At 42.9% G+C, this 24,001-nt stretch overlaps 1 protein-coding gene across 1 annotated transcript in view; it reads right to left on the reverse strand.

Annotated features, from left to right (window-relative positions):
- The window catches only part of MCHR2 (melanin concentrating hormone receptor 2), a 314,186-nt gene that overhangs the window by 26,855 nt on the left and 263,330 nt on the right, over window positions 1-24,001 (reverse strand). The window contains exon 4 of the mRNA XM_073629126.1: window positions 2,554-2,673. Coding sequence (XP_073485227.1) covers window positions 2,554-2,673 — 120 coding nt within the window. The remainder of the gene's footprint in view (window positions 1-2,553; window positions 2,674-24,001) is intronic.

Genomic DNA, 24,001 nt, shown 5'->3' on the forward strand with positions numbered 1-24,001 from the left:
AATAGTGCCATTAATACTGCTTCCCGATTGTCTCCGTTTATGGCAAGTTATGGTTTCCAACCATCCATGTTGCCTCACTCATTTGTTCCTCAGAGAATTTCTGTGTTAGAATCATAGTGGTCTTTGTTCCACTTGGGTGCAGGTTCAAAAGTCCTTGCGATGTGCCAATGATAGGTACAGACTCCATGCTGACCCCAAACACCTACCTGCGCCTTCCTACCAAATTGGGGAGAGAGTTTGGTTGTCATCTCCCAATTTCTGACTCTGTGTTCCCTCACTGGCACCACACGTTTCGTCATCTATGTGCAAAGTTATCAAAAGCTGCTTTTGATAACATTGCACATAGATGATGAAACGTGTCATTCTGACTCCCCAAAGGTCACTACCAGGCCAGAGAGTGGAATGCATGCTATGAAATAAGTAGCGACCACGTCATGCAAGAGCAGGCCTGATGTTTTGTTTATTGTGGCGTCTAGTTTTGTCATATTAACAGTTTTAGCAATACCCTTTATGGAATATTTATTATGTATGTTGCTGTTTTCCAATAAATCATTAGAGGATTTTACTTTATGAAGTTTCTTTTTCATATACCGCACATTGCAAATTTATTTTCCCTGGATCCCCCGGAGCCATCATTGGAGGTAACCCAACATAGAGGGAGCAACCAGAGGATATCGTATTGGGATTGGTCCCCATTAATGACCTACAAGCATAGTAGACTCCTCCTGCTATAAGGCAAGGGAGTCCAACATATCTGGTGAGTGTGGATCTTTTACAGCCCCCATGAGGTGGATGCATTGACACCGATGGGACACAGAGCACTACAGCACTTTTTTACAAGGAAAAGACTTTGTTTGCACAGCCATCACCATATGCACTTTAAATTCTGGCTGATTGACTGGAGGGAGTATATGGAGTGGATAAAGCTTTTTTGGCAGTTGGTGATGCATCTGTGAGGGTAAAAGTAGGAGTTTATGGCCTGGCAATTGCTGTAGTAGGTATACCAATTTCTGAGGCCCTTGGCAATATGGGTGAAAGAGCTGAAAGGCTTAAAGGAGCAATGAAAAGGAGAGCAGCAAGTTTTAAAGATTCTAAAGAAATTCAGAAAGAAACAACTATTCAAAGAGCGGATGAAGTAAAACAGTGGGTCAGAGAAGTAGTAAGTAAAGGAATTACTATAAGAAACTAAGAGAACTGCATCAACTAATTGAAAGCTTAGTTCATTTTTTGTTGAATTTCAGCTTAATTACATGCAATGACAATAACGTAATACTGTAATACCTCTTTACCCAGAATTTGAAAGCCATATCTAAATGCTTGAAGAGGCCCATTGCAGCCATCCCTTTGCACAAAAAGTTTCTACTGGTATTAAGTCAGGCATTCTGTGCACAATGGAAGATTTCCTGATCATTGGCAGAGTCTGGAAGATCTTTGTCTCCTGTGTGTGCTGACATCATGTGGCTAGACTTCCAACCACTCACACTGACATATCTCAGCCACCATTCTCTCCTTCCTTCCCAATGCAATTGAATTTGCATCACCTATCATACCCACATCATTCATCCAACACTTCAAGTTCCTCCTTCCCACTGCAAGAGAAATTGCGTTATTAAAAATGTAATTATGCAATTTTTTTGAAATTCACATCAGTGAAGAGGCAGATTCACAGTGGTTAGTGGGGGGGGGGGGGGGGGGAGTGAGAGCTATATAGAAATGGCTGGGGCACAGATGTGCATATAAAATACTTCAATTTCAATAATAAATCTTACATTCTGCTACAAAAGGTGAACTAAGGCTTTAAAATGCCTGAACTATGTACAGTTTATATCCATAGAAAACAATTATATTGTTCCCTAATTTAATCTCCTGGGCTGGAAGAAAGAAGAAAGGTTTCTATAAAAAGACCCTGTTGCCAGACCAATAATTTCAACAAAAACTTCCCATAAGATTACATGTGAATTGAAAGTATTTTCTACATGTTATTTAATTGTAAATGTCTTCCCTGTATAGGTATCCAAAAAGTCCAGAGACTGCTGTTGGGTGCCACCATCTTGGACTTGATGTCAGCAGCCTCAGTAGACTCATTCAGGCAACAGTCTGTAATATTTTCCTTTGCTCCTTCCCTAGCTGCTACATAAAAGTTTATGTTGTGGAGCAAGGGTAGGGAATTACAGACACTCTCATAAGAGGAAACAGCTATAATGTGCTGGAGGTATGGAGTTGTGCTAGGGAATTGACTCCTCAGGAAGTGTTCACATTTGCAGTACTTAAAATACTTGCTGCCTATGAGCTTTTACCAGAAATGTTTTAATTTTGTGACATTTTTTTTTTAAGCAACACAGAAAGTTATTCTTTTGATACATGTGATACAAAGATTCCCCTTTCAGATACTTGTAAAACATGATGACCAGAGTTTCTTACAAGTAGCACAAACACTACAATATATATATATATATATATATATACACTATGTATACAATATATGCAGTTCTATTGTATAAAGGGTGTTTTTTTTTTTTTTTTGACTAGCAAACAGACATATATTTTTCTTACCATCCAGCAGTTTTATTTTGATGGTACATCTCCCATGTGTAACACAGAATTAAAATGTAGCAAGCCACTATTAAAGGTAAAGGAAAGAAGAATGTTGTGATCGTTAAATACAATGTATACCTGAAAAAAAAAAAAAAAGAATAAGTCACATGCATTTTTAAATATGGTGCATAATATATTTATGTATTATACTGAGATAACAGTATACTGTAGTCCACAATCTGTATCTGTAGCTATTGTTTATAAATAATATAGATTACTGAATTCCATGAATTCCATGAATCTATGATATAATATTATGTCATATATTTATTTAGAAAAGAACATGTTGGCATGCATTATGTTTATTCATCTGTTCAGGTTTTACTGGACCAAACGTGTTGACTGTTTACTAACACATAACTTATAAAATGAATTTGCTATATGTATGTTATACATAACACCTACATTTATGAACATAATAAAAGCTAAAATAGGTTTGTTTATTTCACTTAACTTCTCCAGCATCTGCAAAAAAATGTAACAGTTCAAACTTTAACTATTTATTTTTTCATCTTCCACATTCCAACTTTAAGCTATAATTAAGTTTAGGGCTACACTGGCAATTACAGGTTTTCTACTAAAAGGTTTAACTGCTTGTTGGTAGTAACCTCACTAAAAATCAATGTGCTGCTACAATGATGATGAACAACATCAACACATGTAAATCTCTAAGCAGCAAAAAGGTTTAATCAACACTGTGATCCTAGGCTTAGAAAACATGTGTTTATGTGTGTGTGTGTCATGCCTCGGTTTTTATGGGATATTAAGTCTCTTGCCTGCTGAAGAGAGTGAAAAATAGTTAACGTATATGTAGCAAATACCAAGCATAGAAATATCTGCTAAAAAAATGGTACCGCATCCCTCTAAACCATCATTTACAAAAAATCCCCATTTGAATCAGACTTTACTGGTACCAGAGAGGAACGACCACAAAGATACTAAAATATATTGTTTATTACAAATTCTTAAAATTATACATAAAAACATAGAACAACAGTCTATTATTCAATGTTAACCATCACATTACTGTAACCAATAAACTTTGCTGTATGGTGCCAGAGGCCGATGTGTTTCACATATATCAGCTTCCTCAGGGCATCAGTCTCTTGACAGCAAAGAGTTGGCACATCGCTTAAAGAGTGTGGCTTACAGATGGTGGTGGGCACAACATTTACGACGTAGCCTAGTTGTGCGGCAGATTAAACCATTGGTATGAGGGAGATCACATCACCACTCAAGTGCAAGTACCCACAGTCAACGCTATCGTTATCCAATAAGGGGGTGTGTTATACCAGTCATGTTCCTCTAGCCTTAGCCCAAATAAACCATATGCGGCTAAAAAATCTTTTCTCCAATAGGTATGTCACAGCCAGCGAATATAGGGCTATCTTACACAAAACTTCAACTGAGATGGTGAAATGCAGTCAAGGCTTGGTGTAAGATAGCCTATATTGGCTGGCTGTGACATACCTATTGGAGGAAAGATTTAATGCCCCCACATTGGGAAGCTTTACTCCCTGGAGAAAACACTGGGTATAGGCTGTACTTACAGGTCATCTCCTAACGTTGTTTTCAGCCACATATGATTAATTTGGGCTACGGCTAGAGGATCATGACTGGTATAATACATCCTTTATATTGGATAGAGATTTGACTGCTTGCACTTGAGTGGTGATTTGATCTCCCTCATACCAATTGTTTAATCACTTAACAATCGTGCCATAGCCGAATGATGGCTACAGCGCGGCTCAATAACTCTGGGAGGGGCGTACATTGACGTCCTCCCAGAATCATGCTCCTGCACGCTCCCTGGGGCGTGCACCCGGGAATATCCGTGACCAGATCACGGTAAATGGCCACTGACACTGGGCGTTTACCATGTGATTGCTTCATCAAATGATGGAGCGATCACTTGTAAACAAAGCGGCGTCATGTCCGGTTGCTCTCTCCCCTCTCTGAACCCATCAGTACAGTGTGAGTGGAGAGGGGAGAGATCGGGTGCAGCAGCGCTCTGGGATGGATCTGTAGTGCCCTACAGCACCAATCTGTGCCCATTGCAGCCTCATCCATCTATCAATGCTCAGCCATCCATTCCTAATCAGCAATATTCATCCATGCTCAGCCTTCCATGCCTAATCAGCAGTACTCATCCATGCTCAGCCATCCATCCCTAATCAGCAATACTCATCCATGCTTAGCTATCCATCCCTAATCAGCAATACTCATCCATGCTCATCCATCCATCCCTAATCAGCAATACTCATTCATGCTCAGCCATCCATCCCTAATCAGCAGTACTCATCCATGCTCAGCCATCCATCCCTAATCAGCAATACTCATCCATGCTCATCCATCCATCCATACTCAGCAATACTCATCCATCCTTACTCCGCAATAATCATCATTCCATCCATACTCAGCAATATTCATCCATCCATCTATGCTCAGCCATCCCATCCACCCCATCCATACTCAGCCATATCCAGCCATACTCAGCAATACCCAGCCATACCCAGTCATACTCAGCCATACCCAGCCATACCCAGCCATATTCAGCCATACCCAGCCATATTCAGCCATACCCAGCCATACTCAGTCATACCTAGCAATACCCAGCTATACCCAGCCATACCCAGCTGTACTCAGCCGTACCCAGCCATACTCAGCTGTACCCAGCCATCCCATCCATCCTCAGCCACACTTAGCCATACTCAGCTGTACCCAGCCAAACTCAGTCGTACTCAGCCATACATATTTATGCTCAGTCATCCCATCCATACTCAGCCATCCCCATCCATGGCTCATCCATCCCCATTCATGCTCATCCATGCCACATCAGTTCTCATCTAAGCCACATCCATGCCACTAGAGTGCCTCACAAAAGTGTAATAGGTAGTCAAATATATGCCCCTAGAACACCTGATGGTGCTCTCTGCATGTTGGGCCTCTGTATGTGGCCAGGCTGTGGAAAAGTCTCCCACATGTGGTATTGCTGTACTCAGGAGGCATAGGAGAATCTATTTTGGGGTGTAATTTTTGGTATGCACATGCCATGTGTTAGAAATATTGTATAAATAGACAACTTTGTGTAAAAAAAAAATGCGTTTTCATTTTCTTTACACATTTTCCAAAAACTTGTAGAAAAAAATGACATGTTCAAAAGACTCATTATGCCTCATAGAATATACTTTGGGTTGTTTTCTTTCCAAAATGGGGTCATTTTGGGGCGTTTCCATTGTCCTGGTGCTCCAGGGCCTTCAAAAGTGTAAGAGGTAGTCAAGAAATTATATGTATGATTTATGCTCCAAGAACGCCTGATGGTGCTCCCTGCATGTTGGGCCTCTGTATGTGGCCACACTGTGTAAAAGTCTCACACATGTGGTATCGCCATACTCAGGAGGAGTAGTAAAATGTGTTTTGGGGTGCAATTTGTGCTATGCATATGCTGTGTGTGAGAAATAACCTGCTAATATAATACATTTTGTGAAAAAAAAGAAAAAAAAATCTTGATTTTGCAAAGAATTATGGGAAAAAAATACAAGTTCAAAAAACTCACCATGCCTCTTACTAAATACCTTGGAATGTCTACTTTCCAAAAAGGGGTCATTTGGGGTTATTTGTACTTTCCTGGCTTGTTAAGGTTTCAAGAAATGAGATAGGCCATCAGTATGTCAGGTGTGATCAATTTTCAGAGATTGGCACCATAGCTTGTGGACTCTATAACTTTCACAAAGACCAAATATTATACACTGATTTGGGTTATTTTTACCAAAGATATGTAGCAGTATAAATTTTGGCCAAAATTTATGAAGAAAAATTACAAATTTGCAAAATTTTATAACAGAAATGAAGAAAATGCATTTTTTTACAGAATTTTCAGTCTTTTTTCGTTTATAGTGCAAAGAAATAAAAAACACAGCAGTGATTAAATACCACCAAAAGAAAGCTCTATTCGTGTGAAAAAAGGACAAAAATTTCATATAGGTACAGTGTTGCATGACTGAGTAATTGTCATTCAAATGTGAGGGCACCGAAAGCTGAAAATTGGTCTGGTTAGGAAGGGAGTGCCCAGTGGTCAAGTGGTTAATCTGTGGCACCACTAGGCCACGTAAATGTGCCCACGCCGTACATTCCACCACCATCTCTGATGAGAATGAGGCCCTGAGGAAGCTGATATATGTGAAACACGTCGGCCTCTGGCACAATACAGCAAAGTTTATTGGTTACAGTAATATGATGGCTAACATTGCATAATAGACTGTTGTTCTATGTTTTTATGTATAATATTAAGAATTTGTAATAAACAATATATTTTATTATCTTTGTGGTGGTTCCTCTCTGGTACCAGTAAAACTGATATACAGTATGTAAAGCAAATATTTCTTTTGTTTTACATATAGTAGGGAAGGGTCAATATCCGTATCAAATTATTTTTTGCTGTGTCCCATTAGGGAGATTTCCATTCACTTCCTGCCCTGGAGAAACAACACGAAATGAGAGGAAAATGTCTCCAAAATGAAGAGATCTCTTATCTTAGAGATTTGTTATAGGAACTGGTGTCCTCAGTGAAGGATTTTCCTTCATTCTGGCTCTGTTGACAACTCAGAATTTTTAGATTTCCTCTCACTTTGCTTCAGTAAAAGAAAGATGAATTTCAAGCAGCAATAAAAACTTGACATAGGGTCTAACCCTTACCTACTCTATAAGAATTAAACATTTGTTTTGCTTTTTATACATTTTAACCTTTTCGGTGCCTGGGCCTTTTATTTTTTTCATTTTGCACACACATACAAAAAAATAAAGTTTTGTACTTAGAAATGTACTTAAAACCTCAAAATGCTACATACAGTATGTTCTTAGTGTAAAGACTCTGTAGAATAAAATTGTGGCAATTGAAATTCTTTATGTCATGTGATAATTGTGTTTGTAAAATCTAAATTTTCTGAAAAAAACACACACAAATTTTTTTTACCACACACAAACAAAAAAAAAATATTTCCTGACAGACTCCATGGCAGCAACGTGTGGGTTAAGTCCCGCCTCTACTACCCTATAGGACACTACTCCCATAAATCTTTGCTCCCTGCCCCCGGCCGTGTTCTTTTTTTGTCCTCCTCGCAAGACCTAGTGTTGGTCTTCCTACCTGAAGATGTTTATCCCCACGATCAAGGTTGGCCGAGCTGCGACTTGGATCAGGATAAGTCGCATTACTCCGCTAAGCCCTAGCTATTAGCAGGGTATGGAGTGGGGCGTTGGAAGAGGCGCAGGAAGAAGCCATTTTCCCTGGCCACTGGCAGGCGAGGCCGCGCATGGGTTGGATAGCCAGCTATTAGCAGGTGACCCCTTGTTGCCCCTGGAAAGTCCGGTGTTTACCTTCGGCCTGATGATCGTGGTGGGATTGGTGAGATGTTTCCTTGCTATCATGGCAGCAGTTTCTGTTGGAATTCCTTGTTGTTCCTCTCCCTTGTGTGTCTTTCCCCCTCGTCTTACTGTTCATGTGGTTGCAGGCATGGCGGCTGGTTCTTCCTGCGTTCCAGCCGCCGTTTTTACTTTCACTTTGTGTCCGGCCGTACTGCGCATGCGCGGATGGCACGAAACCAAGGCTTGGTTTTCGCGCATGCGCGATAGCGGCAAATCGACGCTAATCGCGCATGCTCACTGGCGTTCGCTCGTCACGGGCGGTGACGTCACTGGGGCGCCCTATTTAAACTGGGAAAATAGCCTGCAGACCCTGGGAATGCCTGCAGGCTGTTTTTGGCTCTTCCCCACGCTCCAGTGAATCAGCTACTGGTAAGTAGCTTTACATACAGGAGGGCTGTCGCTCCCTGGCTCATAGCCAAGTTAATTTGTATGCTTTACGTTAACTTTGCAGTCAGATGGATATTTCTGAAGACATGAGCTCTCCACCGCCTGCCTCTGGCCAGCCTCCTCTCACAAGGTACAAGGGCAGGTCCCATTGCCGAGGGTCCTTAGGCGGGTGGGGGGGGTGTATTTCCGCAGATGATCGTTCTTTCTAACTGCTCTGTTTTGTTTCTGTGGTTCTCTGTCTTTTGCTTTAGCCCTTCCAGGTCAGAACAGCGTCGCAGCTCGCACAAAGGAAGTGATTCGTCAAAGTCGCATCACCGGCAATCCTCTTCCAAATCTAAGCATTACGGCTCCTCCTCAAAATCAGGACACCGTAGTGAGGAGCGCTCGCACTCCTCAGTGGCCCACTCCAGCCACTCATCAAGTGTCTGCTGGGGATGCAGATCACAAGTACCTGTCGGTAAATCGCTGTGCGATTCCTGCTTCGCCAACGCTTCCAGGGAAAGAGGTGATTCGGACCAACAACTTAAAGCCCTAGTTGAGAGGGTTGTGAAGGAATCACTTAAGGGTATTGAGGCAGTCCGGCCTGTTACCCCTCAGGCAGAGCCACCAGGTTCCCCAGTGAGGGAAACTCAGTTGCAGGACACCTGGGAGTCCTCTGTACCTAGCCACCCTTCAGTGGTCAACTCTGACAGTGACTCGGATGAAGATAATACCTGTGTGGGTTTTGACTTCGCTCTGCTACCTCCCTTGGTCAAGGCGATTAGAGAAACTTTAAATTGGGAGGATCCGACGGCTGTCCCTCCCAAACAGAGAAAGTTCTTTAAACAGCTAAAGAAGGAGCGAGTTAACTTTCCTTTCTTTTCTGAGTTGGGCGAGATCATCACAGATGAATGGAGCAAGGTGGAGAAGAAAAACTCCATGCTTACTAAAATTTCAAAGCTTTATCCCTTTATGGAGGAAGAAGTGAAGCATCTGGAATCAGCTCCTTTGGTGGACGCAGCTGTGATGAGGCTGGTGAAACACGTGACACTCCCCTTGGAGGACACAGTGTCCTTTAAAGACGTTCTGGACAGACGGATTGATGCTGATTTGAGGAGAGTGTACCTTACAGCAGGCATGGCTTGCAAACCAGCCTTAGCCCTGGCAGCCCTGTCCAAAGCTATGGAGGTGTGGACGGATAGTGTTCAAGATACGCTAAGGAATATTTCAGATGACACAGCGAAGAACTCGCCTATTCAAGAATTAAGGCTAGCATCGGCTTTTCTGGGTGAGGCCTCGATTGACATCATTCGCCTGGCGGCCCGAGTAATGCTCTCGTCGGTCACCACCAAGCGGGCTCTTTGGCTCCGCCCTTGGCTGGCTGACCCAGCCTCTAAGCAGGTATGGTGCCGAATTCCCTACGGGGGCTCTTCTCTTTTTGGCAACAAGCTGGATGAGGCCATTACACGGGCTACTGGCGGGAAGTCGGGGTTCCTACCTCAGGATAGGCGCCTGCAAGGCCAAAGAAGATCCTTCCCGAAGAGGCAATATCAAGATCGATCCAGAGAGGCTCGTACTTACAAGCCAGGCCGGGAATTCTCCAGATCCTGGAAATCAAGGCAATCGTCCTTTAAGAAGGCTGCAGGTAGTGAGTCGAAAGGGGAGAGGCAACCTTCCAAATCTTTTTGAAAGTGGGCCCGCTCAGGCAGACCGTGTGGGGGCCCGTCTCTTCCACTTTCGGCATGTCTGGGCGGCTTCGATTCACGACTTCTGGACAATCAAGACAGTCTCCTCTGGTCATGCCTGGACCTTTACCGACCCTCCCAGACTCAGGTGGGTACCCACTACTCTTCCGGCATCAGAAGAAAAAAGGACAATACTTTTAGCCTACATAGAATCTTTGTTGGCCCAAGGCGCTGTCATCCCAGTCCCAGTCAGCCAGCAAGGCATGGGAATGTATTCTCCCCTCTTTCTGGTTCAGAAGAAGAGTGGGGCCTGGAGGCCGGTCATAGACCTAACCCATCTAAATCGCTTCATCAAAAAGGAGAGGTTCAAGATGGAAACACTCTCCACAATTCAACAGCCAGTTCAACCAGGGGACTGGATGGTGTCCATAGACCTCAAGGACGCCTATTTTCACGTTCCCATCGCGGAAAACTTTCAACAATTTCTCCGCTTCTCCGTGGGCAACCTTCACTTACAATTTACATGCCTTCCCTTCGGGTTATCAACTTCTCCTCGGGTTTTCTCAAAGGTGCTGTTGGCAATAGTAGCTCTCCTGAGAACCAGGGGGATTCATCTACATCACTACCTGGACGACCTGCTTCTCTTGGCACAGGACAGGGTGCAACTCATAGCACACAGAGGGCAAGTGATTTCCACACTACAGGAATTCGGATGGATTCTGAACCAGGAGAAGAGCCAGTTAGACCCATCGCAGTCTCTGGTGTTTTTGGGTGCCCTCTTCGACACGGTCAGAGGCACCATTTTGTTACCGGAAGAGAAGATCTCGACATTCAGAGACAGGATCCACCCAGCTCTTTCTACTCCTCATCTTCACGCTCTCCAATGCCTGAGGATCATTGGCACTATGGTGGCGGCGATTCCGATGGTGAGGTGGGCCCAATGGAGAATGAGGCCTTTTCAGAAGGGCTTCCTTCACCAGTGGAAGGGCAGCAAGACCCAGCTGATTCGGATTACTGCATCCATGAGGCACTCTCTCCTATGGTGGCTCCAACGGGAAAACCTCTCCAACTGCCATTCCATCCTTCCCATTGCTTGGGTGACTATAACAACAGACGCCAGCAACAGGGGCTGGGGTGCCCACTGTCTGGCGGAAGTGGCTCAGGGCACTTGGGAATTCCCCTCCAGAAGGATAGTGTCAAACATCCTGGAGCTGAGAGCAGCCTTCCAAGCACTTCTGGCGTTTCGGCATCTCATTCAAGGCTCCTCGGTCCTACTCAGACTGGACAATACCACAGCAGTGGCATACATAAGAAGGCAAGGGGGGACTCGAAGTCTCTCCTTACTACAAGAGGTAGAGCCAATTATGTCCTGGGCCCAGAAAAACCTGAAGGATCTGACAGCGACATATGTTCCAGGGGTTCAGAATGTTCAGGCAGACTTTCTTTCTCGGAGGCTCCTAGACAACAACGAGTGGTCTCTCCACGAAGAAGTATTCAAGTGGATTCTTTCGTTGGGGTTCCTTCCGGAAGTCGACCTGTTCGCCTCCCCCTGCAACAAAAAGATGGCAAGATACTATTCAAGGTACAGGGACCCTCAAGCGTATGGGGTGGACGCCCTGACGGAGAAATGGTGGTTCAACAGAGCCTATGCCTTTCCGCCAACTCCGATCATCCTCCAATTCCTGAAGAGGCTCAGGGCAGAGACAGCAGAGGTGTTAGCGATAATTCCTTATTGGCCCAACAGGCCCTGGTTCCCTCTCCTAACACTCCTCAGTGTCCGAGATCCGATCCCTCTTCCATCCAGACCAGACCTCCTGTCTCAGGGGTCGAGGCTACACCCTTGCCCGGATCACCTGCGCCTAAGGGCTTGGCTTTTGAAAGGGGAAGGTTGGAGGCGCTAGGCTGCCCGGATGAAGTAATTCCCACTCTCCTTAGTTCAAGAAGGAATAGTACTAACCGAGTGTATGAGAGGATCTGGGCGAAATTTAGCAGCCATATGTCTTCCAGGTCCAACTCCTGTGATAATCTGGCGATTCAGGACGTTCTAAGTTTTCTGCAGACGGGTCTGGACATCTCACTGTCCGTCAGTTCTCTGCGTGTCCAGGTTTCCGCAATATCAGCTTTCTCCGGAGTCGCATGGGCCAAGCACCCTCTGGTCCAGCAATTTTTCAAAGGAGCAGTCAGGCTTAGGCCACAGAGGAAACCTAGATTCCCCAAATGGGATCTTCCGTTAGTCCTGGATTTCTTTGCTCAACTTAACAGATCTCTCTCAGTCAGAGAATTAACCCTCAAGACTTCGTTCCTGATAGCTATAACTTCGGCGAAGAGGGTCTCGGAAATTCAATCCCTGGGGTCCAAGGAACCATTCATCACCTTTTTTCCGGACAGAGTGGTCCTAATACCAATGCTTGGGACAAATCCCAGAGTTACCTCGGTCTTTCACGAGAACCAGGATATCACACTCCCTACCTTCAAATCCACTGGAGGTCCAGATCCACACCCTCTCGATGTAGGAGCTACTCTCAATCAATACCTGGAAGTTACGGCATCTTTCCGTCAATCTGAATTTCTTTTTGTTCTATTCCATGGGAAAAACAGGGGCTCTAGGGCTTCTGTCAGATCCATCGCGGCTTGGGTGGTTCAAGCCATTCAATGGGCTTACAGAGAGAAAGGCTTGGCTCCTCCTGAGGCGGTTACAGCTCACTCTACGAGAAGTCTTTCGACGTCCTGGGCGGCCTCACGTCATGTTGCTCCTGATGTGATCTGCAGAGCAGCTTCTTGGTCTTCGATTCATACCTTCATGACCCATTATTGTGTTGAGCCAGCAACCTTATCTTCTGTTAAATTTGGTTTAAAAGTGCTGTCGGCTGACAGTGTTAAATAAATCTTTTGTTCAGCATTTAGCCCACCCGGGTGTGTATGGCGAGTTATTTCCCACACGTTGCTGCCATGGAGTCTGTCAGGAAAACTGAAAATTCCTATCATAATACTTACCGTAATTTTCCTTTCCTGATGGACTCCATGGCAGCAGGAGTTCCCTCCCCGAATGGCTGAAGTAGGCTAGTTACCGAACACGGCCGGGGGCAGGGAGCAAAGATTTATGGGAGTAGTGTCCTATAGGGTAGTAGAGGCGGGACTTAACCCACACGTTGTTGCCATGGAGTCCATCAGGAAAGGAAAATTACGGTAAGTATTATGATAGGAATTTTCCGTTTTTTTCAAATAAAGAGAAAAAATGTATTAGGCCTCAAAATTGTATGTGCCTGCAAGGAAAACCTATGGTACCCAAAATTGTCCATGGGCGACTCTTTAAAAGTCTTTACAGCTCATCAGTTTAGATTTAAAGGGTAACTCCACTGTCATGGAAATAATAGCCAACAACAAAAAATGGAATATTATTAAGCGCCTGACGTCCAATCCATGTACATAAATAGCCGCATGGGAACTATGTCGATGTGGTTGGACGTACCCATATGTCCCTTGCATCAGCAGCTTGTGTGCATTTCCTAGACTAGAGTATGCACCAGTGAGCCTGGTAATTGCTGTGTCCTTTGGACATAGTGGAACACATGACAGGATGCAGGTCCTCAATTAGATTGTTGCTATACATATGATTGCTGTGTCCAATCACAATGATAACAAAATGTAAACAAAGGTTGCATGGTGCAGCCATCAGTTGTCTCTCCTCACACAAAGATCATCTGTAAGAGGACAGAGAGCTGTTGCAGTAGTGCTGTGAGTGTTAGCAGCCTGTCATACAGTTTTTTATACACAAATTACAGCGAAGCCAGCTTACAGTGTCTCTGATTGCTACCCAAACAGTGTAGTGTGAATAAACTACAGCCAGCCACCTTTTACCTGTCACACCTGTCCCAATGTCATGAGTGCTGCCGAGAACAGTGTACCTTATTGCTAGCGACACCAGTCAGTGTCACCAGACCAGTGCCACCAGCCAATTTCCCTGATTACAATCATGACAGACCAGTATATGCCAGCACCAGTGTCCTGATCACAGCCACACCAATGCCAGTGTCAAAAGAGCCAGTGTTTCAGATTGCAGTGACGCCAGACCAGTATACATTAGAACCCATGTCCTGATTATTGCCACACCAGTGCCAGTATTAAAAGAACCAGTGTTCCTGATTGCAGTATACTGAACACCAGCATTATTTTCCAGATCTCTGCCACACCAGTGCCAATGTCAACCGAGCCAGTGTCCCTGATTGGATTGACGTTAGACCAGTATATGCCACCAGCAATGTACACACCACCACCAGTGTCCTAATCACTGCCCCACCAGCACCAGTTTCAATAGTCAGTGAAGCCAGCGATACTGCTCTAAGCCCTAGTCATGCCAGGGTCAGCAGAGTCATTTAAGCCAGCAACAGTGTTCTGATCACAGCCACACCAGTACAGTCTCACCAGAACCTTAGTTCCATGTAAAAAAAAAATGTACACAAGTGAGGAGGCCCTTCAGATTCTGAGCATGACAGATGAATGTAGCGGGAAATTCTCACTGTCAGATTTGGATTATCAATATGAAACCATGGAGAATAGTGGTTTAGTAACCAATATAGAGGAGGAAATGTCCAGAGAAAAAGAACCAGGTGTTCTGAACAGCAGCTGGCAACCACAAGCAGCTCAGTACATCCCAGTGAAGTGGCAAGAACCAGCAGTGCAGTAAAGTTGAAAGGTCAATTAATAATAGAGGAGTGTTACATCAGCCACAAAAGATTAGGACTCATAACAATGTTCCAGAGGAGCCTTTAGATCCTTTATGGCTGCCTTCTAATTCTAATTATTATTTAATAAAGTGATTTATTTAATTAATTTTTTGGCAATTCAGTTGGTAATTATCGACAATAATATTCAATTAGTGCTGCTAAAGTAACCCCTTACCCGGACACTAGCACCGGGTACTTTTTTCTTTTTCTGCCTTCTAATTCAGCAGAACCTACCATCCCCTATTTACAGTGCAACCAGGCATCCAGGCAGACACAAAAAACATTATGCCCATTCAGTTTTTCTTATTTATTGTGGACCAATGCAATATGTATGCCCAACAGTACATCACCAATAATCCCATTTCCCTTTATGCTTGCCCAATGAGTGAAAGCCTGTCACAGTTGAAAAATATAAAAACCTTCTTGGCCTTACACTAAATATGGGACTCCCTGTTTTGTCACGCCATATTCTACTAACTTCATTAAATTAGCCACATTTTCCAAAATGTATACACCTGACAAACATATCTGCAAGGATGAGTCCCTCATCCATTCTACAGGTAGGCTTGGCATCAAACAATATATCCAAATAAACATGCCAGATACTGGATGAAGTTATATAAACTTTGTGAGAGGGCCGCAGGGTACACATGACTTCCGCTTTTATGAAGGGAAAGATGGCCATCTGGAACCCCCTGGATACCTATCTTATATAGCAACTGAAAAATTGTGTGGGACCTATGTCACCCCTATTCCTTCAGGGATACCACCTCTAAGTTGACAATTTCTATACCAACCTGCCACTTTTCTGACATCTTTATCCAAAGTAAACTGTAGCTTGCAGTACAGTACAAGCAAATAGCAAGGCATTTCCACAAAGACTGGTGACCACAAAGCTAAAAAGGGGGGGGGGGGAGTCAGCAAGCTTGTAGAGTTAACAAACCTTGGCCCTTAAATGGAAAAATATGTGGGATTTGTAAGTCCTATATTCCATTTACAAAGACACCTCAGTGGAAATCCAAGGAAGGCCTGGTCTGGTACAAAAACCTTGCATGCACGATCACAATCTATTAATGGGAGGTCTGGATTTAAACGACCAAATAATGACACCCTACATATCAAGAATATTTTAAAAAGGGCCAAAATACATCTCTGGGAATTACAGACCAGTTAGCCTAACATCAATAGTAAACAAGCTCTTGGAGGGGATTAAAAGGGACTATATACACGATTTTAGTAATGAAAATGGTATCATTAGCAGTAATCAGCATGGATTCATGAAGTATCGTTCTAGCCAAACCAATCTATTAGCCTTCTATGAGGAGGTGAGCTGCCATCTAGATAACGGAAGGCCCGTAGACGTGGTGTATCTGGATTTTGCAAAAGCATTTGACTAAGTTCCCCATAAATGTTTACTGTACAAAGTAAGGTCCGTTGGCATGGACCATAGGGTGAGTACATGGATTGAAAACTGGCTACAAGGGCGAGTTCAGAGGGTGGTGATAAATGGGGAATACTCAGAATGGTCAGGCATAGGAAGTGAGGTCCCCCAGGGTTCTGTGCTGGGACCAATCCTGTTTAATTTGTTCATAAACGACCTGGAGGATGGGTTAAACAGCTCAATGTCTGTATTTGTGGAAGACACTAAGCTAAGCAGAGCAATAACTTCTCTGTAGGATGTGTAAACCTTGCAAGAAGATCTGAACAAATTAATGGGGTGGGCAACTACATGGCAAATGAGGTTTAATGTAGAAAAATATAAAATAATGCATTTGGGTGGCAAAAATATGAATGCAATCTACTCACTAGGGGTGAACCTCTGGGGGAATCCATAGGATGGAAATGGACCTGGGAGTCCTAGTAGATGATAGGCTCAGCAATAGCATACAATGCCAAGCTGCTACTAACAAAGCAAACATAATATTGGCATGCATTAAAAAGGGAATTAACTCCAGGGATAAAGAGATAATTCTATCACTCTACAAGACTCTGGTCTGGCCTCACCTGGAGTATACTGTCCAGTTCTGGGCACCAGTCCTTAGGAAGGATGTACTAGAAATGGAGTGAGAACAAAGAAGGGCAACAAAGCTAATAAAGGGTCCGAAGGATATTAGTTATGAAGAAAGGTTGTGAGCACTGAAATTTTTCTCTCTGGAGAAGAGACACTTGAGAGGGGATATCATTTCAATTTACAAATACCATACTGGTGACCCCACAATAGGGATAAAACTTTTTCGCGGAAGGGAGTTTAGTAAGACAAGTGGCCACTCACTAGAATTGAAAGAAAAGAGGTTTAACCTTAAACTGCGTAGAGAGTTCTTTACTGTAAGAGCGACAAGGATATGGAATTCCCTTCCACAGGCGGTGGTTTCAGCGGGGGGCATCGATAGTTTAAAAAAACTATTAGATAAACACCTGAACGACCACAACATACAGGGATATGCAATGTAATACTGACCTATAATCACACACATAGGTTGGACATAGGTTGAACAAGAAGATTCATTCACTGGTACAGAAAGTGTGTATCTAACTATTCCAATTGGCCATGTACAACTCCAACATCATCAATAGGGCCACAGGAAAACCTATATTCTTCCTAAACTAAAAATAAAAAGATGTAACAGTCCTTATTTACTAGCAAGACCCTGCATCTGAAAACATTTGTTCTGATGCAGTCAGCAGGCTACATGAGAGACATTTCCCTGATATGCTCCTTCCTACTGAAACAGGCTGGGCATCCCCAAATATGCTGTGTATGCTCCAGTAAATGAATAAGTTGTGACATGTGTTATTATTGTCCTAACTGTCCCCCACAACCTAGCATCTGTATAAAATACTGCTTCTGTTGCTATCATGCCTCATTACATTATTAGTGAAGGTATGGTGAAGGTGTTTCTCTTATGTTTGCCTACCTGCATTTTTCTTGTATCTGATGTCCTGTGTACTGACTATTTGCCTGTTCTCTCTACCATATATCCTCCTGCTGCCTGGACCGAACATTTGCCTGCATACTGACCATGACTCAGCCTGCTGCCTGGACTGACCTTGGCTTATTAATCAACCATGTTTTTTGCCAGGCGCTTGGACTGACCCTTTGCTCTGACAGTGCAAGGCCTTGCCACTGTAGTAATGGGATTGATGCCTACACAGGGTTCTCACGTATTTGAGGGGCTCCATGGTATTGTTTTAGAGAGGAGAAAATTAAGCTTTTGTTTTTCTACAGGATTTGTAATCCCCAGGTCAGGGTCTGGGCTCTGAAGGGCATTTTTAATACATTTGACTAGGAAGAACCCTCTAACCCTGTGTCCAGGTCTTATCAGACCAGAAGGCCACTATACTTGAGCAATACCTCTAGAATATCAAAGTGCACACTAACCATGTCTTTGTCTGACACTTGAACTGACCCTGGTCTGTTTATCAACCATGTTTCTGCCTGCTGCCTGGACCAATCCTTTGCTGTTTGGTGACCACATCTCTACCTACCACCAGTACTGACCCATCACACATCCCACTGACTACGTTCCTGTGAGACAACTGGAACCACAGGCATTCTTTTGCCCCCCCCCCCCCCCGTTGTTCAGACTGCTGTACCTCCTGGCCAGTGAACAGAGCATTGTGCTATAGAGCAGAACTGTACCAGTAAGTTAGGCCTGCTTGGCTTTTTGGAACAAGGACTGCCCTAGGTGAAGCTAAACTACGCTTTATTACCTGACCACTCATACAGTGGCAACCATTGAGGTACAGTACATTGTTTTCTATGCAGTGTTGGTTGATTTTTGTGATACAAAAGTGGTAATGTTGGGTTCATAAGCAGTATTAAGCATTGAAAGGTCTTACACATGTGGTATCCCCATACTACTTGGGAGGAGTAGCAGAATGTGTTTTTAGGTGTATTTCTAAGTATGCCCATGCTGTGTGTTAGGAATATCTTATTAATTGACAACTTTGTTGTTAAAAAATACATTTTTATTTTCTTTCTACATTTTCCAAAAACTTGTGGCAAAGAGATGGCATTTCCAAAAGCATTTTATTCTAGAAAATACATTGTGGTTTTTGCTTTTCAGAATGTAATCATGTTGTGTGTGTTTCCACTGTCCTTGTGTTCTAGTGCCTTTAAAAGTATGATAAGTAGTCAAACGTGGTATCAAAGCGCTACGTAAACTGTTTGCGCTATATAAATCCTGTATAATAATAATAATCATCATCATATTCAGAAATAGTACCAGAATGTGTTTTGAGATTCTAATGCCCCGTACACACGGTCGGATTTTCCGACGGAAAATGTGTGATAGGACCTTGTTGTCGGAAATTCCGACCGTGTGTAGGCTCCATCACACATTTTCCATCGGATTTTCTGACACACATAAAGTTTGAGAGCAGGATATAAAATTTTCCGACAACAAAATCCGTTGTCAGAAATTCCGATCGTGTGTACACAAATCCGACGGACAAAGTGCCACGCATGCTCAGAATAAATAAAGAGATGAAAGCTATTGGCCACTGCCCCGTTTATAGTCCCGACGTACGTGTTTTACGTCACTGCATTTAGAACGATCAGATTTTCCAACAACTTTGTGTGACCGTGTGTATGCAAGACAAGTTTGAGCCAACATCCGTCGGAAAAAATCCTAGGATTTTGTTGTCGGAATGTCCGAACAAAGTCCGATCGTGTGTACAGGGTATAAGTATGCCTATGCTGTGTGTTAGAAATATCTTATCAATTGATAACTTTGTGTAAAAAGAAATGCATTTATATTGTCTTTCACAAACCACAAAACAAAAGTGCACAAAGAAAGAGGAATGATTAGACAATATATTGTTCTTAAAAATTGAGTCTTCATCCTGAGGGCTGGTTCACTGCTTTTCCCAAGGCAGTCTTAATGCAAAGACAAGGCAAAATGTATTGTTCAAACCACAGTGTTGCCTGCATCATTCTATCTCAGTGCAGGACATCACAACATGCTGCAATGTGTTCCAACACACATTATACCCCAATTTGTCCTCCCACACACACACCTCTCAGTTGTTGTGTAACCTGTCTGTCTGTATGGATAAAGCTATAAATGAAATGTAGTAAATATCTATTTCGGCTGATCAGCAGCTTTCTTTATCCAGACTAATCATGCAGATAACTAACTTTATGTGCTAACTTCACAATACTCACACATTTTGGGGCAAATTAATAAAGCAGCTTTTATCAAACTTTTATTGTTGGGGAATCAACCACTGTCACTGAAACCACAAGCACCAGAAAGATTCAACTGCAGTGAATGTTTGGTGAATGAAAGATTCACATCTTAATGAGTATATTCCTTTGAATATAGAGTGGAACAGCGGAAGTGCAAAACTCACCCTCTCCTTTTCTCTATATCATAGGGTATACATTGCTCAAGAAATATACTTTAATACACTACCTTCTGTTTTTTTTTGTACTATATGGCCCTATGAATGATACAGAACCATGCAATCACCAAGACAATTTTCTCAAAAGAAATGTTTTTTTATTTGTTTTTTAGATACAGTACATTTTTGGCCTGGATAAGTACAAGCTCAAAACAATTAACAGGAATAGAACAAATTAAGCAAATGGTCCCTTTTATCTTAAACAGTTAGTGCACCCATTGGTCTCCTAACAGGTGTTCACTGAGCTTTTTCCAGGTTGTAGTGGAACATGTACTCAAATTTGTTTCCATCCTTATCTTTAACAACATTTTGAAAAACAGAAGCATCTTTTACATTGTTGTCAGTTTTCCCAGAGACAGAGTATAACACCCTACAGTTGTCAGCCAGATTGCCAAATGTGCATTCCACCCTTCTTTGAGCATGGCATAGCCTAAATTTTTCTCCCAGAGCAAAGGCCTTGCTCCCAACTAACATGAATGGGTGTGCCAACTCTGTTGTATCAGGCCAGGGCCTTTCAGGAGGACTATTAAGTTCATGTTCTTTAGGATCCTACATTGACATAGATAAATTTGTAGTCTGCTTCTACCATGGATGGTATTACCAACAGGAAGTACTTCTTGTAGTTGAGGTATTTGCTTCCAGTACATGGTTACATCACCATCTTGATATGTTTCCATGCAATTGCTCTCAAGCATTTGCAGAAACTGGTACAGTGCCTGAAAAAGCACAGTAATCTCTTTACATTTTGCTTGTGTGTGAGCTTGCATGACTGTTTTTCCACAAGGCTTTGCATGTTCATTGCACAGTGTAATAGATTGTGGATTTGCCCAAGTGGAATTCAAAATGCATAGATTCATATATTTATTTTTATTTTAGTGCAATTGCTAAAGAAACATTGGCATAGCCTGTGAGACAGTTGCAGACGAGAACTATGACAGCAGAGTGGACCAGTTGCTAGAGGCTCTTAACTCTGTGCCCCTGTTGAAGACCTATTGGTCGAAACGCATAGGGTTTTTTAGGCTTATCGCTCTCCACATTGCCCAGGTTTTATTTTTGTGATCACTTTTATACTTATGTGCTGGTTTTTAGAAATAAAATACCATCTTTTTTGATCTACACCATGTGGAAGCATTTTCTTTTTCCACATAATGCTTTGCTGAGAGTGGCTCCGCATTCCTGTTGATCCTACCATCAAGATCCAGTTTGATGCACCAAGGATTGGAGGTCCATTTGGAGGTTTTCCATCTCTTTTCTGGATCCCACCCTGGAAGTCCTGGACCCTGCTGAGCTCCATACTTTGGCCATTTGTGGCACCATGTCTGTACGACTCCATATCACTGACATAGGAGTCCACCCATTCCGGTAAGGGCACACGCACTTCTTTATTATTGATGATGCAATATCTTTGATGTCCACCATACCTACAGTGTTCAGATCTTCACCACTCTTCCCTAGAAGATCAGCCTTGATTGGACTATAACCCACACACCTGTATGTATATTTTCTCACATTTTCCAGGGCCCCCTGGTGTTTGGTTACTCATTCACTGAGTTTATGTACATTTATTGGACACTTTGTATATCTGATTTGTTGCATTATTTTTCTCCACCACCCCTTTCATTTATGTATTTGCTTGGTTAGTGCTGCATTATTTACCTTTTCGATCTGACCCATCTCCCTGCTACCCACTGCCATGGATGATGGGACATCTTACAGGAACTCATACCTCGCCACGCTCTCATGGCCACTGTCACAACATCAGTGGTGCCAGAGCCAGGGCTGTACGAGAGGCCTCCCTCTAACTTGTCTGGCTTTGCGTTTAGGTAGCCTGTATTGCACTGGATTGTTCAATTAACTTTGGTGGTGTTTTTTATCCTGGAGTGCAAATATTTTACTCCTTTTAACTACTGTACTTTTGGTGGACAATCAACCACTTTTGGAATTGGCACCCAGGCTGGGATTGTGCTGACAGGCGAAACTACAGCAGAATGTCGGATTCCTTACATTATGTCCCAAACTGTACTTTGATTTCCCATTCAGTCAACAAAGGATGAACCCAGAAGCAGCAATTTTGATGCTTTCTCCACCTTACAATGGCAATTGCCAGCAGCTAACAACTATAATGCCAATAAGAGTTGATTTTGCCAAAAGCTTGTAATTAATCTTCACAGCATGTGAAAGGAATCTTCTCACAGAATTCGATTTTCTCCATAGCACTCAATCAGCTACCATAAACATATTAATATTGCAATGCATTACAAGCTAGCAGTGCATGTTAACGCATGTGCAATAATGCACACGATGAGGTGTAAACCCACACTGAGATCAAACATAGCTCTCTACAAAAAAAAATAATAAAAATGAAAGCTCAACTGCTACAAATGTGTATTTTACAGTGTTTGATAGCTAAAGACCAATATCGGACCATAAGTAACTGCCCTTAAAATTTACTATGCGTTATCATGATGTCATTATATGGAAATTGTATGGGCTTTTTTTTTGCTATTTTTAGGTTTGATTTTGTTATTCTAGATTCAACCTCTTTTCAGTCAAGGCAGTCAAAATTATGGACAAATTTGAAAAAAATTTTTAAAAATTATGGCCAGTCATTCTAAAATGTAAGAACTATTCTAATAGTTTTACATAATGCTGCAGCATCCACAAGTCCAAGTAGGACACCCAACGTTAGAGGTGATTTATTCTTCCAAAGCAAATACACTTTTGTAAATTGGTACTAACTAGCATTCCAATGTTTCTCCATCACTCAGCTAATGTTACCCCACCCCTGATGGAGAGGGACAGGGGAAGGTCAAACAAGGATGCTATGCAGGTGACTGACCTCCTCTTTATCAACTGATGATGCTATTGGTCATTTGAATGCCAGCAGCCAGAAGGTTGTAATGGTGCACAATAATAATCTGTGACTGTCAGGGCTGGGCTCAGGCCTTCCTTCTCTGAGCTGGCCGCTCAGCTGTCGGCTAATTGCCAGCTCCCATCTCTCTCCACAGTTACTCAGCTGTTGATGATCCTGCTCATCAGTCCTGCCTTCTTAAGCCATCCAGTCCAGAGGAGCTCTGTCTTCGCCTTGGTCACATCGCAAGAAACTTTCTCTTGCGTTCCTGTTTAAAGACTGGCTTTACTGACATCCATTCTGTCTCCAGATCCTGCTTGCTCTTCCACTACTTTGATCCCTGACTTCTTGCTTGGCTGACTATCTGTTCCGGTTACTGAACTTTGGTTATGTTTTGACTACATTTGTTCTTTTTACTTTTATTATTAAACAAGTGTGATTTAACTGTACGTCTGTCTCAGTCTGATTTCAAGGTTTCTGACAGTAGACGAAGGCCATGAATTCAGAAGATACAGTCAATCCACTTGCTGGTAATATTTTTTCCAGATTGGATGAGCAAGATCAGTTTGCCATAGCATTACAAATGCGCCTGAGTCACACGGCTCAACTGGAATCTCCTACTGTGGCTGCTCCGGTACAGCCAGAGTTGCAGCCATCCTTGCTGCTGCACCAGTCTCTGTGCAGGCATAGACCTCGAGTATTACCTCTATAAGAGGTATGTCTGTTTCCGCTCCGCTTCCCCAGTAATTTGGGGGTGATCCAGTCCAATGCAGAGGGTTTCTCAACAAGGTTCAGATATACTTTGAGATGCTGCCCCAAGCGTTTCCCACGGACAGAAGCAAAGTAGGTTTTGTGATAGCTTTGCTTTCTGAGAGAGCCTTGGCCTGGGCAAACCTTCTATGGGAGAAGCAAAAACCTGTTGTCTTGAGTTACCCTGAGTTTGTGGCCTCCTT

This window comes from Aquarana catesbeiana, linkage group LG04 (assembly GCF_042186555.1).
Source record: "Aquarana catesbeiana isolate 2022-GZ linkage group LG04, ASM4218655v1, whole genome shotgun sequence".
NCBI lineage: Eukaryota > Metazoa > Chordata > Amphibia > Anura > Ranidae > Aquarana > Aquarana catesbeiana.